The sequence below is a fragment of the Capra hircus genome, chromosome 24 (genome assembly GCF_001704415.2).
Source record: "Capra hircus breed San Clemente chromosome 24, ASM170441v1, whole genome shotgun sequence".
NCBI classification, from domain to species: Eukaryota; Metazoa; Chordata; class Mammalia; order Artiodactyla; family Bovidae; genus Capra; species Capra hircus.
Window position 1 is genome coordinate 37,936,975 of NC_030831.1, and position 17,760 is coordinate 37,954,734.

General features: G+C 41.9%; 1 protein-coding gene across 7 annotated transcripts in view; it reads right to left on the bottom strand.

The window, feature by feature from the left end:
- DLGAP1 (DLG associated protein 1) overlaps nt 11,453-17,760 on the bottom strand; it is a 299,101-nt gene continuing 292,793 nt past the window's right edge. For 6 of the 7 annotated variants that reach the window (XM_018039625.1, XM_018039624.1, XM_018039626.1 and 3 more), the window contains 2 exons: nt 17,599-17,751; nt 11,453-14,667 (listed from right to left, as the gene is read on the bottom strand). In XM_018039625.1, coding sequence (XP_017895114.1) covers nt 14,458-14,667; nt 17,599-17,751 — 363 coding nt within the window. In that variant the 3' untranslated portion in view covers nt 11,453-14,457. Of the gene's footprint in view, nt 14,668-17,246; nt 17,752-17,760 lie in introns of those variants that run through there. The other variant, XM_018039630.1, reaches the window with a different exon arrangement.

Here is a 17,760-nt window from a genome sequence, read left to right on the forward strand (position 1 = left end):
ACTGTAAAACAATTTTCATTGCAGGTTTCTTTTATTTTTTTGTCATAGCAAATGGTGGAAATAGCCTAAATGTCCATCATTTGAAGGGCTAATAGTGTATTATGGTTCCTCCATGAAGTGGAATGCTATGGAACCACTAAAGAGAATGGGTGAGTCAGAATGTTCTAAAATGGAGTAGTCATTACTAAATGAAAAAGCAAATAGTAGAATCATGTGTCTAGTATGCTTCCAGTCTGTGGGGAAAGAAAAATATGTACGCTTGAATGTGCATTGAAAAATTTTGAAAGGATGTACAACCAAGTGTTCAAATATGTTGAATATTGCAGCAAAGAACTGGAGTGAAAAGTAGGCTTATGTTCATTATATTCCCTCTTGTTCTTTTGAAATTTTCATATGTGTGCATTTTTCACCTGGAAAAAACAAAATGAAAACACCTAGATACTTTGCTTTGTCTTTTTGTCTCGCGTAAAAATCTCCCACATACAAAGGATCTAGAATTAGATTGGATTCAAAGACAAGCTCTGTCATTTACCTGTGACCTTGAGGTCTCCCTAATCTATTTGTAGTATCTATTTCATGGGTTTGCTGTGACAATTAATTACAGGATACATATCAAATAGTGCTTTCTCCGTAAATGTAAATGTGTAATGATGATATAGTGAACATTTATTGAATGCTTACCATGTATCAGGCACTGTATTAAGAGCTTTGCCTATATTAATTCAGGGCTTCCCAGGTGGCACAATGATACAGAATCCCCCTATTAATGTAGGAGATGCAAGAGACTTGGTTTCAATCCCTGAATCAGTAAGATCCCCTGGAACAGGAGATGACAACCTAGTATTCTTCCTTGGAAAATCCCATGGACAGAGAGCCTGGTGGGCTACAGTCCATGGGATCGCAAAGAGTCAGATGCCAATGAGCACACACACACATATAGTAATTCATTTAATCCTTATACCAACTCTATGAGACAAGTACTATTTTCTTATTTTAATTTCTATTTTATGTCAGAGTATAGCGAGCAGGCGCACTTAAGCACAGCCGAGAGGAGCTACCCTGTGTACGAGGTCAGTTGCGGCCGGGAGGAGACACCTCGCGCCCGAGGCCAGGGGCAGTGACCCTGAGGAGCCACCCCGAGCCTGAGGCCAGGGGCAGCAGCTGGGAGGAGCCACCCACGCCCGAGGCCAGGGCCGGCGGCCGGGAGGAGCAACCCGAGGAGCGGTGGCTGCGCAGGAGCAGGAAGGCCTAGATGAGCTATCCCACGTTGAAGGTCAGGAACGGCGGCAGTAAGGAGGTACCCCTCGTCCAAGGTAGGGAGCAGCGGCTGTGCCCTGCTGGAGCAGCCGTGAAGAGATACCCCAGGCCCAAGGTAAGAGAAATCCAAGTAAGATGTTAAGTGTTGCAAGAGGGCATCAGAGGGCAGGCACACTGAAACCATACTCACAGAAAACTAGTCAATCTAATCACACTGGGACCACAGCCTTGTCTAACTCAATGAAACCAAGCCATGCCTGTGAGGCCACCCAAGACAGGCGGGTCATGGTGGAGAGGCCTGACAGAATGTGGTCCACTAGAGAAGGGAATGGCAAGCCACTTTAGTATTCTTGCCTTGAGAACCCCATGAACAGTATGAAAAGGCAAAATGATAGGATACTGAAAGAGGAACTCCCCAGGTCAGTAGGTGCCCAATATGCTACTGGAGATCAGTGGAGAAATAACTCCAGAAAGAATGAAGGAATGGAGCCAAAGCAAAAACAATACCCAGTTGTGGATGTGACTGGTGATAGAAGCAAGATCCGATGCTGTAAAGAGCAATATTGCATAGGAACCTGGAATGTCAGGTCCATGAATCAAGGCAAATTGGAGGTGTTCAAACAAGAGATGGCAAGGGTGAACGTCGACATTCTAGGAATCAGCGAACTAAAATGGACTGGAATGGGTGAATTTAACTCAGATGACCATTAATCTACTACTGCAGGCAGGAATCCCTCAGAAGAAATGGAGTAGCCATCCTGGTCAACAAAAGAGTCCGAAATGCAGTACTTGGATGCAATCTCAAAAACGACAGAATGATTTCTGTTTGTCTCCAAGGCAAACCATTCAATATCACAGTTATCCAAGTCTATGCCCCAACCAGTAACGCTGAAGAAACTGAAGTTAAATGGTTTTATGAAGACCTATAAGACCTTTTAGAACTAACACCCAAAAAAGATGTTCTTTTCATTATAGAGGACTGGAATGCAAAAGTAGGAAGTCAAGAAACACCTGGAATAACAGTCAAATTTGGCGTTGGGATGTGGAATGAAGCAGGGCAAAGACTAATAGAGTTTTGCCAAGAAAATGCACTGGTCATAGCAAATACCCTCTTCCAACAACACAAGAGAAGACTCTATACATGGACATCACCAGATGGTCAACACCAAAATCAGATTGATTATATTCTTTGCAGCCAAAGATGGAGAAGCTCTATACAGTCAACAAAAACAAGACCAGGAGCTGACTGTGGCTCAGATCATGAACTCCTTATTGCCCAATTCAGACTCAAATTGAAGAAAGTAGGGAAAACCGCTAGACCATTCAGGTATGACCTAAATCAAATCTCTTATGATTATATAGTGGAAGTGAGAATTAGATTTAAGGGCCTAGATCTGATAGATAGAGTGCCTGATGAACTATGGACTGAGGTTTGTGACACTGTACAGGAGACAGAGGTCAAGACCATCCCCATGGAAAAGAAATGCAAAAAAGCAAAATGGCTGTCTGGTGAGGGCTTACAAATAGCTGTGAAAAGAAAAGAAGCGAAAAGCAAAGGAGAAAAGGAAAGATATAAGCATCTGAATGCAGAGTTCCAAAGAATAACAAGAAGAGATAAGAAAGCCTTCTTCAGCAATCAATGCAAAGAAATAGAGGAAAAGAACAGAATGGGAAAGACTAGAGATCTCTTCAAGAAAATTAGAGATATCAAGGGGACATTTCATGCAAAGATGGGCTCGATAAAGGACAGAAATGGTATGGACCTAACAGAAGCAGAAGATATTAAGAAGAGGTGGCAAGAATACATGGAAGAACTGTACAAAAAAGATCTTCACGACCCAGATAATCATGATGATGTGATCACTAATCTAGAGCCAGACATCTTGGAATGTAAAGTCAAGTGGGCCTTAGAAAGCATCACTACAAACAAAGCTAGTGGAGGTGATGGAATTCCAGTTGAGCTATTTCAAATCCTGAAAGATGATGCTGTGAAAGTGCTACACTCAATATGCCAGCAAATTTGGAAAACTCAGCAGTGGCCACAGGACTGGAAAAGGTCGGTTTTCATTCCAATTCCAAAGAAAGGCAATGCCAAAGAATGCTCAAACTACCGCACAATTGCACTCATCTCACATGCTAATAAAGTAATGCTCAGAATTCTCCAAGCCAGGCTTCAGCAATACGTGAACCGTGAACTCCTTGATGTTCAAGCTGGTTTTAGAAAAGGCAGAGGAACCAGAGATCAAATTGCCAACACCTGCTGGATCATGGAAAAAGCAAGAGAGTTCCAGAAAAACATCTATTTCTGCTTTATTGACTATGCCAAAGCCTTTGACTGTGTGGATCACAAGAAACTGTGGAAAATTCTGAAAGAGATGGGAATACCAGACCACCTGACTTGCCTCTTGAGAAATCTGTATGCAGGTGAGGAAGCAACAGTTAGAACTGGACATGGAACAACAGACTGGTTCCAAATAGGAAAAGGAGTACATCAAGGCTGTATCTTGTCAGCCTGCTTATTTAACGTATATGCAGAGTACATCATGAGAAACGCTGGACTGGAAGAAACGCAAGCTGGAATCAAGATTACGGGGAGAAATATCAATCACCTCAGATATGCAGGTGACACCATCCTTATGGCAGAAAGGGAAGAGGAGCTAAAAAGCCTCTTGATGAAAGTGAAAGAGGAGAGCGAAAAAGTTGGCTTAAAGCTCAACATTCAGAAAACTAAGATCATGGCATCTGGTCCCATCACTTCATGGGAAATAGATGGGGAAACAGTGGAAACACTGTCAGACTTTATTTTTTTGGGCTCCAAAATCACTGCAGATGGTGACTGCAGCCATGAAATCAAAAGACGCTTACTCCTTGGAAGAAAAGTTATGACCAACCTAGATAGCATATTCAAAAGCAGAGACATTACTTTGCCGACTAAGGTCCTTCTAGTCAAGGCTATGGTTTTTCCTGTGGTCATGTATGGATGTGAAAGTTGGACTGTGAAGAAGGCTGAGCGCTGAAGAATTGATGCTTTTGAAGTGTGGTGTTGGAGAAGACTCTTGAGGTCCCTTGGACTGCAAGGAGATCTAACCAGTCCATTCTGAAGGAGATCAGCCCTGGAATTTCTTTGGAAGGAATGATGCTAAAGCTGAAACTCCAGTACTTTGGCCACCTCATGCAAAGAGTTGACTCATTGGAAAAGACTTTGATGCTGGGAGGGATTGGGGGCAGGAGGAGAAGGGGACGACAGAGGATGAGATGGCTGGATGGCATCATGGACTCGAAGGACATGAGTCTGAGTGAACCCTGGGAGTTGGTGATGGACAGGGAGGCCTGGTGTGCTGCGATTCATGGGGTCGCAAAGAGTTGGACACGACTGAGTGACTGAACTGAACTGATCAGAGTATAGTTCATTAACAAAGTTGTGTTAGTTTCAGATGTACAACAAAGTGACTCAGAGATACATACGTATATATCTATTTCAAATTCTCTTCCAATATAAGTTATTACAGAATATTGAGCCAAGTTCCCTGTGCTATACAGTAGGTCCTTTTTGGGAAATAGGTACTATTTTCATCCTAATTGTACAGACGGGGAAATTGAGGCACAGAAAGTCTAAGTGACTTGGCCAAGAAGACACAGTGAGCTAAGGATTTGAACCGAGGCAGTCTGGTTCTGTAGTCTGCGTTCTTCCCCACTTACCCAATGGGCTTGTCCCTACTGGGCAGACAGGTCTACTCAGGGCAGCATGAGGCTGATGAGAGGGTCGGTTTAGTTTCTAAGACAAATGCTGAGGCTATTTGTAAATGTCTTATAAGCATTTGGCAATGCTTTCCTACCAACCTCATGTCAGAATGTTACAAGCAGAGCGACATGTGGGGGTGTTTCTGCTGGCGTGTGTGGGGACTTTTCCCTCCGCCTGTGTTTCCTCCCAGCTGGGTCCTATCTGTGTGTGTATCTGGAGTCACTGACAGGAGCCCTACTGGGAAATCTTGACTGCAAGATGAAGACAACAGGGACCCTGGGGTGTGGAAGGGGTGGGGGGACCTGTCTTTCCTGTGTCTATCATCTAACGAACATACTTGAACACTAAGAGCCACGGAGGACCTGCCCTCCTTCAAGAGGATCATTGAGGTGACAGTTTTGTCAGCCTGACCATCTCTGGGGACAGGATACTAGCTCTCTCAGGGTGGTCCAAACCTCGTATTTCTTTAAGTAAGCATTTCCTTAATATTTAACCCAAATTCTCTCAGTTAAATATTTAATCCGACTGTAATGTGCTGTTTTTGCTAGAAGAATAGCTGGTCTTTGGCTTCCTCATAATCTGTCTTTAAAAGAAGTGCCCTTGACAGTGATGACATGATGAATTCAGCCACTGACAGACCCTGACGTTCTCAGGTCCCCAAGAGTAGGGTGTTTTTCTTTCTTTGTGTCCAGAATTACTCAGAATTATCTGAATACCTATTCCTCATGTCACTACTATTCCCAAAGTGCTTCACAGGCATCTGCGTTCAGTTCGGAAATCCCTGTTTTGTGCTGTGTCATCATCTTTCCTGTGTTCCAACTTTCCAAACTATTGATCAATTATTTACTCTCTCTGTAAGATTTCTTTCAGATTTCATTTTGAACAATCTGCTAGTCAAGAGATCTTTGGGGTGCTGACTTGAGACGGAAACAGACAGCAGCTCCTTGGAAAGGATCGCCTTTCAGCCATTCCAGACTCCTTAACCTTGCTGGACTACCTTAAGAAGCAAGTCGGGAGCCTTGAGCTGCTCTTTGAAGTTTGTCAAGTTCAACCTTGGCAGTACCAGGCTGCCCCTGATCTTCCTGGTCCTGCTCTTGCCAAGGGGCCAGGCTGCAGAGAAGAAACCTGTCAAGTCCTGCCAACAAAGGCAGTGAAGGCAACCGGGCTCTCTTCCCTCGAAAGGAATCTATCTAAGAGTAAATTATTTAACTCACCTCCTTCTCCCCTTTGTTTAAGATCTGCCTCTTCTCACACTTGGCAATTTCAAATTACAGACAGACATTGTATTGGCTGAGGTAGCAAAGTACATTAGGTTTTATTCTAGAAAGGAAATGATGTGATGAAGCTGATGCTTTTTCTAGTAACATGCTGCTTGTGGGATCTTAGTTTTCCCCACCAGGGATCGAACCTGTGCCCCCTCCAATGGAAGCATGGAGTCCTAACTACTGGATCTCCAGGGAATTTCCCAAAGCTGCTAGTGTTTTAAAAATTGTCACTTATAGAAATAAATATTTTCCATACTAAGAGGTTATTCCCTAAGACCAAAACACCTTGAAAATGTCACCCCTTTACAGTGAATAGAATATTTTAATTGTAATCTGCAGAAATGTTTCCTCCAATGTACTTTATGGAGACATCCATAGTATCTAATTCCCTAGATGTTCCTCTTTATTTTTCATAATAGAAATTGCTGGTAGGCATTGCACTTGAATGCCCTAGAAAGAAGGAAGGGGTCTTCAGCTGATCATTACTTGTGTAGATCTCCAAAGGCTAGCTATGTAGGAATGTTTTTTATTTGCAAAGCACTGGTCTTCAGAAACAGTGAAAGCACCAGAATTTAAGATTATAGAGCTTATCATTTTTCTTTATAACCTTCTTGTATTAGAGTCAGTAGGAAGAATGCATCTTCCCTTTCTGTAACAGAAGAGAAAACTAAGACTATTTGCATCCCCCGTTCTCCTTAAGGTCAACATCTTAATGTCTCACAATTGACTATCAACACTGCCATAGTGTACATGCAGTGGTTCTACATGATTCGGTCCTTTACACAGTTCCATTGAAATGTAAGTATAATTTTTTATATGGTGTAATCCTTTTGTGATTAATTTCAACTTCATATTTCTTTTGTGGTTGATCTTGCTGAACTGGGATTTGAAATTTAACATTTAGTATTGATCACTTTCATTATATGTCACACTGTTATTCTGAATCCAACCCTCCAGTTTTCCTGTTTAGTGTCTAGCTAATTGTTTAGCTTTAGTGCATTCTTAGAGAAGTGGATTCTCTAATAAGACAGATCATTGAACACTTAGAGTTAACATTTTTGGGTTGGGAGAGTAGCATTAAAGAGGAATCTACGCTTAATTTAGGTGTAACTTTTGAACTGGTTAATAATATAGGAATAGGAAAACAAGTGAATGTTAGTCATTTACATTTTCTAAAAATCTTTGAAAAGAGTCCAATCAGTGTTTGGTTGAAAGGCAAAGGTACATTATGTGATGACTGGGTGATGACTTTTAAGACAAGAAAAAGAAAATAATAGTAATAAAGGGATTTTTTTTTCTGGACAGAATTGTAAATAATGCTATTTTCAGTTTTGCTACCTGAAATGGTCCTGTTTAACCTTATTGTAAATGACTTGGAAGGAAGTGCATAGTGATATTCCAATTGCAGGTAAGAATATATTTGTTTAATAAAATCACAAGATAATAGGGCTAAACTTGATGAATACTTCATATGGATTTATGAGTCAAACGTTTCATTATTTTTTTAAGAAAAGGTTATATTTTGAGGTAAGGTGTTTCAGACTTAGGATAATAGGGTTTGAATTCTTTTCTTTATGCCATAGGAAAAGAAACTGGAAAGCAAGATATTAGTGAGCTCAGTATTGGGAATAATTGTACAGGAAACCCTGTAGATTTATGGATTAGTCAGGTCAGTTCAGTTCAGTCGCTCAGTCGTGTCCAACTCTTGGATTAAACATCCTCAATTTTTGCTGATTACTCAGTCAATTTGGCTGTCTCCTATCCTTAACCTCCCTACCTCCTCTGATTGGCAGAAACACATTCTTCTTAAGAGAAGCATTTATTGAGGCTCTCTGATAGCTCTAGGATAGAAAGTAGTGGATAAAAAATGGAATTTGAGGAGGAAGTCCATTGCTGTCTTGCTCCTTCTAAAAGTTTTCTACATTTCTTTTATTATGGTAAAGATTTGAAATCCAGGGTGAAATACATCTCAAATCAATTTGTCCATTCTGTGCATGTGTGTGTGTGTGTATTTATATGTATATGTATATGTGTGTGTATATGTATGTATGGGTTTCCCTGATGGCTCAGCGGTAAAGAATTTACCTACCAATGCAGGAGACGTGGTTTCAATCCCTGGGTCAGGAAGATCCCCTGGAGAAGGAAATGGCAACCCAATCTAGTATTTTTGCCTGGGAAATCTCATGGACAGAGGAGCCTGGCGGGCTGCAGTCCATGGGATCATGAAAGAGTTGGACACAACTCAGTGACTAAACAGCAAGCATCCTTCTTTCCAAAGTGAAAAGGAGGGACTTTCCTGGTGGTCCAGTGGCTAAGACTCTGCCCTCCCAATGCAGGGGGCCTGGTTTCGGTCCCTGGTTAGGGAACTAGATCCCACATGCCGCAACTGAAGATCAACTAAAAATCTTGCATGCTTCAGTGCAGACTGAAGATCCCAAGTGCTGCAGTTAAGATATGACACAGTCAAATCAGTCAATAAAAATAAATATATGTATTTTTTAAAGTGAAAGGAGAGGCTTTTTTTTTTTTAATGAGTCTCTCTCTCTTTTAATTTTTATTTTATTTATTTGGCTGCACTGGATCTTAGTTGTGGTATGCAGGATTTTTTTTTTTAGTTGTGGCATATGGGTTCTAATTCCCTGACCAGGGTTCAAACCCTGCCCCCCAGCATTGTGGGTGTGGGGTCTTAGCCACTGCAACATCAGGGGAATCCCTAGAAGAATCTCTTTATCGAGTTCTCTGTGACACTGATTTACCTATCAGGTAATCTGGAAAGACGACATTAACATCTACATCTCCCAGAAGCCAGACTAGAAGCGTGAAGTGGAAGAACTGGTATTTTTCATCTGTTCTAGTGAAAAAATTTGGTGAATAGCAACAGTTCAATCAGCTACATGGCAGAGTATGACTTTCGATATTTATTAAAATGTTTTCTTGCTTTCAGCCATGTTCTCTAAATTCAGGCTTGTGCTTATTTGCATACAGGTCATATCAAAATAATCCATTGACTACTGCACTGGGGCTTCCCGTCACTGTGATTTTCCAGTGATGCCTCCCTGGATCAGGAGGAAGCCCAGCCAGGAAGAGCACACTGTTTTCTCTCTCTGCTTCAGGGGAAATAAGGGATTTGCAGAGAAATTTAAGATGTATTCTGTAAACTGAGTTGTGAAGTGAAAGTAAAAGTTGCTCAGTCGTGTCCGACTCTTTGGGACCTCATGGACTATACAGTCCATGGAATTCTCCAGGCCAGAATAATGGAGTGGGTAGCCATTCTCTTCTCCAGGGGATCTTCCCAACCCAGAGATCAAACCCAGGTCTCCCGCATTGCAGGTGGATTCTTTACCAGCTGAGCCAGCAGGAAAGCCCAAGAATATGGGACTGGCTAGCCTATCCCTTCTCCAGCAGATCTTCCCGACCCAGGAATTGAACTGGAGTCTCCAGCAGTGCCTGCAGATTCTTTACCAGCTGAGCTATGAGGGAAACTGAGTTGACTCATTGGAAAAGACCCTGATGCTGGAAAAGATTGAGGGCAGGAGGAGAAGGGAGCAACAGAGGATGAGATGGTTGGATGGCGTCACCAACCTAATAGACATGAGTTTGAGCAAACTCCAGCAGATATTGAAGGACAGGGAAGCCTGGAGTGCTACTGTCCATTGGGTTGAAAAGACTTGGACATGACTTAATGACTAAACAACTGTGAACTTACACCAGTGAAGATGAGTTAGGACCAGAGAGGTTTTCAGGCTGGGCCACTGGTTTCTGTTTGGAAAAGGAGTTGATCTGACTTTGGTTTAGCAGCTGAAAGACAAATAGCCTATTGAACAAACCCCAGGTAGATTTCTACACCCTTTGGTGACAGTGGAATTCAAGAATGAACACAGTCAGACACTAAGATTTTTCATATGTCATTTATTTAAACCAAAATCAATTTAAATTTTCAAGGGGCTGGATTTCAAAGATATAAAAAGAAATTCAAACCATTTTGTTCAATACCTATCTATAAAAAATGAAATTACATTTTGCGGGAGGAGTGGACCCTGTAACATAGGAAATTTCTTCATTGAAATTCAATTTTTTGCATGCAAAACCTAATTTCATTTTCAGATTGGCTGAAATGTTCAAGAAGCCCTGATGAAATATCAGAATTTGTTAAAAGTCAAGAAGTATAATCACGGTTCAGACTATGTGAATGGTCAGCACAAGAGCCAGGGTAATGAAATCTTTGCAACCTCGCCTGTGTACAGCCACTTGATCTCTACTCTTTTGAAGCATTTTCAAAAGTACATTGTGTTATTTTGGTGACTAGGGGTCGCACAGAGTCGGACATGACTGGAGCGGCTTAGCAGCAGCTGGTGACTAGCACAGGTTCTTGCTTATGTATAAAAATTGGACAAAATGGCTTATTTGCTTAACAGTGTCCAAGTCTGTTGCATGTAGTTTGATGGCTTTGCCCAAGAACCTGACGGGAGGGAGTACTGTGGACACAGGTTTCAGAGCTGTGGCATTTTCAGATCATTGCAAGTCCACTTTATAGAGCGTGCTAATTTACCTTGTTTTTGGTGAGTCTGTATTTTTGCGTATAAAGTAAGGTTTCCAGATATGACGTAGATGAAAAGCAGGGGAGATCAACAGTGGCAGTTACCAATTTTAAATGTGGGAAGAAAGACAAAGACATCACAGAAGACAAAGCTAAATGGAAGTTCGGATTTTGGACTTAAATGGGTCACTTCATAATTGTGTCATACTGGGCGAGTTACCGAAGCTCTGGGAGTAGTTTTTCATTAGTGCAAGGGTGAAATGAAACCCACAATGCATTATTCTGATTTTCCCTACCGTGGAGAACTATGTAGGAAACAAAACTGACATGTTTGGCAAGATACCCACGTGGGTTAACATCTATACAGATTTGCACATGCTTGAGAAGCTGATAACTCCTTTCATAAAACATACAGTCCCTGACTTGAACCTTTCAGAGTGTATGATCATCACAGTAAAAGGACTTTTAGTTTTCTGTATTTAAATCCCTTCCATAGGGGACAAGGTCTACCCACAAGCTCACAGGTACTAGAACATGTGTTATTACAATGAAAATCAGAATGATATGCTTCTGAACTGCTTAATTACTCCCCCAAAGACAATTACTTCTATTCTGGAAGAAGCAGGACTCTGTAGTGAAAACACAGAGACCTGAAAGCAGTGCATTAATTATTTTATTAATTTCTTTTTACATTATGGGAAACATTCATCTATTTACAATTTTTTTTTTGTCCGCACACAATCTAGGTAGATAAGCCTATGAAATTCCAATTCATAAAGCCATAAAAATGTTCCCCACCCCTCCATCTGAAAGCTTTCAAATGAATCTTTTTTTTTTCCAAACCAAAATAATTTTTAAAAATTACATTTGGGAATTCAGATATGCTAGTGATTTACATTCCAGTTATTTAAAATATGCATCTAGACATGTTTTTAAAAAGAAATGGTAAATTCACAAGGATAAGGCTTAAATTAAAGTGGTAATGCACAGTAAAACATTAAGGAAACATCTATAAATAACAGAAATATAGTACAAATAAATTAGTTCTATTTACCATTTCAAATATTAAAAATCTTTAATCCATTTCTTCATCTCTCTTTACAAAAAGGTTATGTGAGTTGTATGGAAACATCTGCAAAAAATATAATAAATACTTAATTTCTTTGAACGTTTTTTTGATGTGGGAGACAAACTTCTTTTGTAATTCCCCCCTCCCCAAGAAAATACCCAAACACCTTTGTACCAAAGTTAAACAAAATAAGTAATTTTTCAGGGTACATACATTTTTCTGTTATTAACTAAAAAACATTTCTACAAATTACATCAAAAAGAACAATGTAACAAGGGTTATGCTTATGGATGTCAGGCTTAAGAGGGCAAGTGATCAACAAGCAGTTTTATGTGGGGTCATGTCTTAACATCAATAATTAGCTTTTTATAAAGTGTTTGTACAATTGGTGTTTTTAAGGAAGGCAAAGGTCATGATGCCTGTAGGCATTCTGCTAAAAGATTTAAAATTCTTACCAAAAATAGCTTATGAATATACAAATACCATTCACGTAGACAAGATAAATAGGCCACCTCTTGTCTCTCTTAAAATATCCTGGGCTAAACCAGTTTCCAAAGAAAACATTGTAGGATGATCTTTAGAAATCTATTTCTCCATCCAAATCTTATCTCTCCCTCAGGGCACAGAGCTGTGGATGGGAACATGGGTCTTCAAATGGATGCTGTTTCCTTCACGTTAGTCTGTGAGTTCTGAGTCATTGTCATGGTTGAACATGACCATAGGCTACCCAAGGTGGCAGTTGGCCTTACTTGATACAAACTTTGTGTGACCTTCCCGGCTGCTACAGAGTAAAGAAAACGTGTATTCTTTTTAATACCAGAAAATACTTGAAGCTGAAATTCTCTATCTGCTCCAATTTTACAAAGTACTCAAAGGTGCTTTGTCCACTCTAGTTAAAAGTTGGTTTGTTTTTAAATAAGTTAGTAGCCCTTTTCTTGTAAACCACAGCAGTAAACGTTTGTGCCCTGTTAATAAAGATAGCTCAAAGCATCAATGGCTCTGAGAGGTAGCGAATTCTCTAGTGGTTTTAGAATATGTCCATGAAAATAGTTGTTGCCAGAACCCATCACTTCTCTTAATTTTTAAAATAAAATTAGCACCTGGCTATGAGAGTGTATATTTTTTTTAAAGCGTCTCTGGTGCAAGTGTATCTGATATATCTTTTTAAAAGTCTTTCATTTTTCAATGATAATTTCTAACACTTTAGGGAGCTGGATAAAATGCCAGTGACCATGTAAGATCACCTCATTCTAAGTGTTTAAACTGCTAGGAGTAAGGGCATTTAAAGATAACTTCAGCTGGCCACAAAGGTCATATGCCGTCCATCATGACTAAAAACAAAAATCAACCTTCTCTGCCAAATCCCTGGGTCTCTTCAGTGTTTAGGAACCGCGATGTTGTCCCCCTCCACGTGGCTGCTGAACCTTGCAGGTCAAACTTCTTTTCTCTCTACCTGGGACCTAAAGATGAGTGGTTGCTCTTTGAATGAGACAGCATGTCTACTGGGACAGAAAGCTTATTTGATGGGTTTGACACAGGACAAAATCCTGATTCGGGGGTGTAATAGGACTCTGGAGCAGTGAGGAAAGACTGATGGAGACAAACGTCTGCCCTATGAACTACTGGGTTAAAAGAGACCGAATGTGTAGCATTCGAAGGGGATGATGGGAAAATCCCGACTCTTCTCAGAAAGCAGGCCGGCTGCCATTTACAGCACTTGGTAAGCAGAGATGTACTTCTATCTGCGTAATTAGGTAGGCTCCCCCCCTCCCCAAGATGGACACTAACAAAGTAATGGAACCAACACTTTCCCCTTTAAAGACCTCCCCCCGCCCACCACCACAACAACAATATAATATACATAGTACAAGAAAAGTTGAGAAAACACTTCAGGTCTAAATTGTCTTAAGAATAGGACAAAAGAAAAAAATCCCTTATGTAGTCTCTTAAGCTAGCAGTGCTTCCTTGGTCTTGCCCTTCCTGTCTTCATTTTATTGCCTTTCGGAATAGATGGATGTCCCTGAAAGATCAAATTGACAATCTTCTGCTGAGTGAGACATTTGAAGCAGTGACTGATGACACAACAGTGAGGCAGTTTGTGCAGCTGTGAGCGACGCAGGTACCCGCACCCCACTCCCTCCCCCCCGGGCACCTGCAGATTTTGCTTCTTTTCCCCACCCACTACACATCCTGGTCGCCCCCGCGCCCAGCCCCTCTTTGTCCCCTCTCGGTGTGTTACTCCCGGACTCTGGTGACAGGGTGTGATGTCTGAGGCTGGACATCAAGCGCTCCAATCTGCTTGCCCAAAATAGGAAGCGTGTCGGGGAAATCAAGGGGATCGGAGCCCTAGTTTCTTTCGCGTGGAAGACGGCGAGGTCCCTAGGGACCCCCCCCATCCCCCCGCGGGATCCTGGATGTCTGAGATACCCTACGGTTGGATATTGCTGGAATCTAGGGACGGACTAGCTCGAGGAGGACGGAGGATGGCTGGCGGGTGACCTAGAGAGGGGCCGCGTTTACGCGGGTGGGCAGGCGCCGGGGAGGCGGCGGCGGCGGCGGCGGCGGCGGGGGCGCGGCGGCCGGGGCCTCAAAGCCGGGTCTGCGCCTCGGGGATGTAGATCTCGATGCTCTCGGCGCTCTCGGTGGCCGAGTTCTGACGGACGGACGCGGCGCGCTTGGCGGCCATCAGGCGCTTGCGGGCCTCCTGGCGCTGCGAGCTCTCCAGCGAGCGCTCCCGGATCAGCGGCGCGGGGCCCTTCGCCGGCTTCTTGGGCACTGGAGGAGGGGCCCTTCGCTCCTGATCAAAGCAGAAGGTTCAGGACATTACACAGCTTCTCAGGACAAGCTTGGGGGAGACTGGGATAGGTCAGTAGTTAGCACACACTTTTTTTTTTTTTTTAAGCCTAAGGGTGGTTAAGTTAGTTCTGATCTGCACACTGTATACATATTTACATATATATATATATATATATATATATATGCATTGGAGAAGGAAATGGCAGTCCACTCCAGTATTCTTGCCCGCAGAATCCCATGGACAGAGGAGCCTGGCGGGCTACAGTCCATGGGGTCTCAAAGAGTGAGACGTGACTGAGCGACTGAGCACATAATAATATATATATTTTTTTCCTTAGTATTCTGGCTTGGGTTTTCAAAAAGATGCATGAGGGAAAAAAATACTGGGAAGTTTAAGGCCAAGGGTAAAGCTGGAGGGCAGAACTAGTCTCTCCAAGGGAAGGATATGGGTATTTAAAATCTAACCCGCCCCCGCCCCCGCCCCTCGCCCCTCACTTCACCTAAAGGCTGCAGCTTCCGGCACATTTACTGTGGTTTTTCTCGGGAGGCTCCAGACTCTTCCGGATGCCAGAGATGGGAAGGAGAGGGCAGCGGTCGCCTCTTAGATTCTGCACCCCCTCTAAGCAGGGCGGCAGCGTGTGGTACCAGCTGGGTTCAGAGTTTAAAAACATCCCTGCCCTCTCCCCTGAGCCCACCCAAACCTAAACAGCCAAACGAGGAAGAAGCGATTGTTAAAACTGTGTTCGTTTAGCTTTGCTGGTGTCCCAGTGAATTACACCCATTTACACATCATCACACACAGACACACAGAGATGTACTCGGCAGGGTCACCCTGGAGGGAGTTCCTACCCTTGGGGGTATGGAGTCAGCTCCTAAAACATCCTGTTGGACCATCACGAATTAGGGGCCTCGGGGTGACCTTGGTGGCCCTGAAGGCTATTTCGTCATAGGGACAGACATTGCGCCATGAAGACTGAACACAAGACTGAAAGAGTTCATTCCTGCTCCCCTCCCCCACACCCCCAGCAGCAGCAAACTAGAAACTGGTGGGCTATTTTTAAATGCCACTGCAAAAACAAACAAGTCATTCATAACTTGGACTGGAAAAAAAAAAAGTATAGTGCAAAAGGGAATCTAAATCACAAAGGATTTTTAGGAAAAAGCGAGTTTTCAGGCTGCAAAAAGGTCCATGTGAATCTGATGATTTCATCTTTTAGTAAAATACCTTAAATTCTCATAAACCTAAATGTTAGAAATATCTTAAAATATGGATTCCATGATTCTCCAAAGGGCACTCTCTGTGTTCCTCCTTTGCTGGCCTTCAGTGGAGTGCCTAGTTACCCTTATTGCAGTCGAGTAGCCCCGCAGTTGTTTAAGGTGGAGTCTCGTGTGGATAAAAAAATAGGAAGCACAGAGTGCAAACCGTATTCCACCAACTCTGATTGCGTTTGTTCATTGTTTCCCCTCCAGTTCATGGGATGATGCAAAGCTCTGATCAAGTTAATAATGATTTACAGTATAACTGTCACTAGGTACCTACCATATATCAATTCTTAGCTTCACTCCTTTTGGACATTTAAAATCTTCATGATTGGGACACTCAGTAGATACTTTTGAAAGTATGATTGTTGAAAACTTTTTAGTCATATTTTCCTTTCCTTGCATAGTTTATTTTTTTAACAACAATTTTTAAAAATTGATGAATAAGTAATTAGATGGATCAGCTCTAGAAAATCAGTTACCAGTATGTGTGTACATCTGTAATGTTTTCTTAAAACCAGACCAATTTAAAAGCTTGTTTAGCAGACAGTTTTAAACCCAGATTAAAGAAAACTAGAATGAATGCAAATGTTTGGCTACCCCAGTGAGAGGCCACACAGGCATCAATGGTACTTTGATGTTTCATACCAAAACCCGCCAGGTGGATGGTGATAGAATTAGAGATGAGGGACAGTGATGAGAGTGGTGGCCCCTTCAATTAAGCACCAGCCCTTAGCACTAGATTTCTCCTGGGAGCCCAGGGACTCCAAGAACTCTGACATTATGATGGGCAGCAGCAGAATGGACTGGACTGATAGGTGAAAGGATCAGGAAGAGGCATCACAGAAATGGCTGTGCCTGACTTCGGAAGTTGAACCTCTCAGAATCATTTGACCTCAGGCTGTAGGAAAGCAAAGGGTTAAAAATGTCATGCATCTCCGGTCAGCCTAAGAGGGTAGACATTGGATACCTGGGCAAGCCTGGTGGAGCCACTGTAATCAAATGTGAAAAGTGCAGTTTATTAATTCAAGTAAAAGAATTTGAGTCTTTATTTCTAAGCTCTTGCATGAGGAACCCAGTGAGCAATACTCCCCAAGGCAAATCAACCAAAGGTAAAACCTTTTTTTTTTATTTTAAAAAAAAGATCCCAACATTTATGATTACTGTGAAACTATACGGTGTGTATATTTTTAGACTTGAACAACAGTGGTTTCTTTATTACTATATTTATGAAATGATTATAAAAGTCGGTTAGTTTGCAGGGCTTCCTATTTTCTCGGCAACACGTTCTAGGGGTGTAAGGAAGTTGTACTCTTGCTCTATGTAATCATGCACTGAAGATGTCATTTATTTTAGTTTAAAAAGCAAAATGGAGGCAGTTCCTTCCAGTGACTAAAATGGTTTAACTTAAAGTTTAATTAACAAAAAAAAAAAAAGCCACATTCCCATTTTCCAATTCACAGACAGGTTTTTCTTTAAAAATATGCCTGAAACATATTACAGATAATATCCCAAATGATTACTATGTAAACATTGTCATTACAATGAAATTAATATGATTTCAGCTCCATTTCACATTGTAAACAGCAAGACTGAGAGCAGAAGCCTATTTAGACTGTCCAGTGTTTGTGCAGGTTTTTAAATGAACCATACAAAATCTACATTGTTCTACCTTCTTGTCAAGAGGATCCATCTGTTTCCAATTATTGGCCTTTAACTGATGAAGTTCATCAAATTTCATACTAATGTTTTCTATGGACAACTGCAGCATGTCCCAGAACCCCGCCAGATCCTGAGAGGTGGGCCTTGGATGAGCATTGGGATTCTGTGCAAG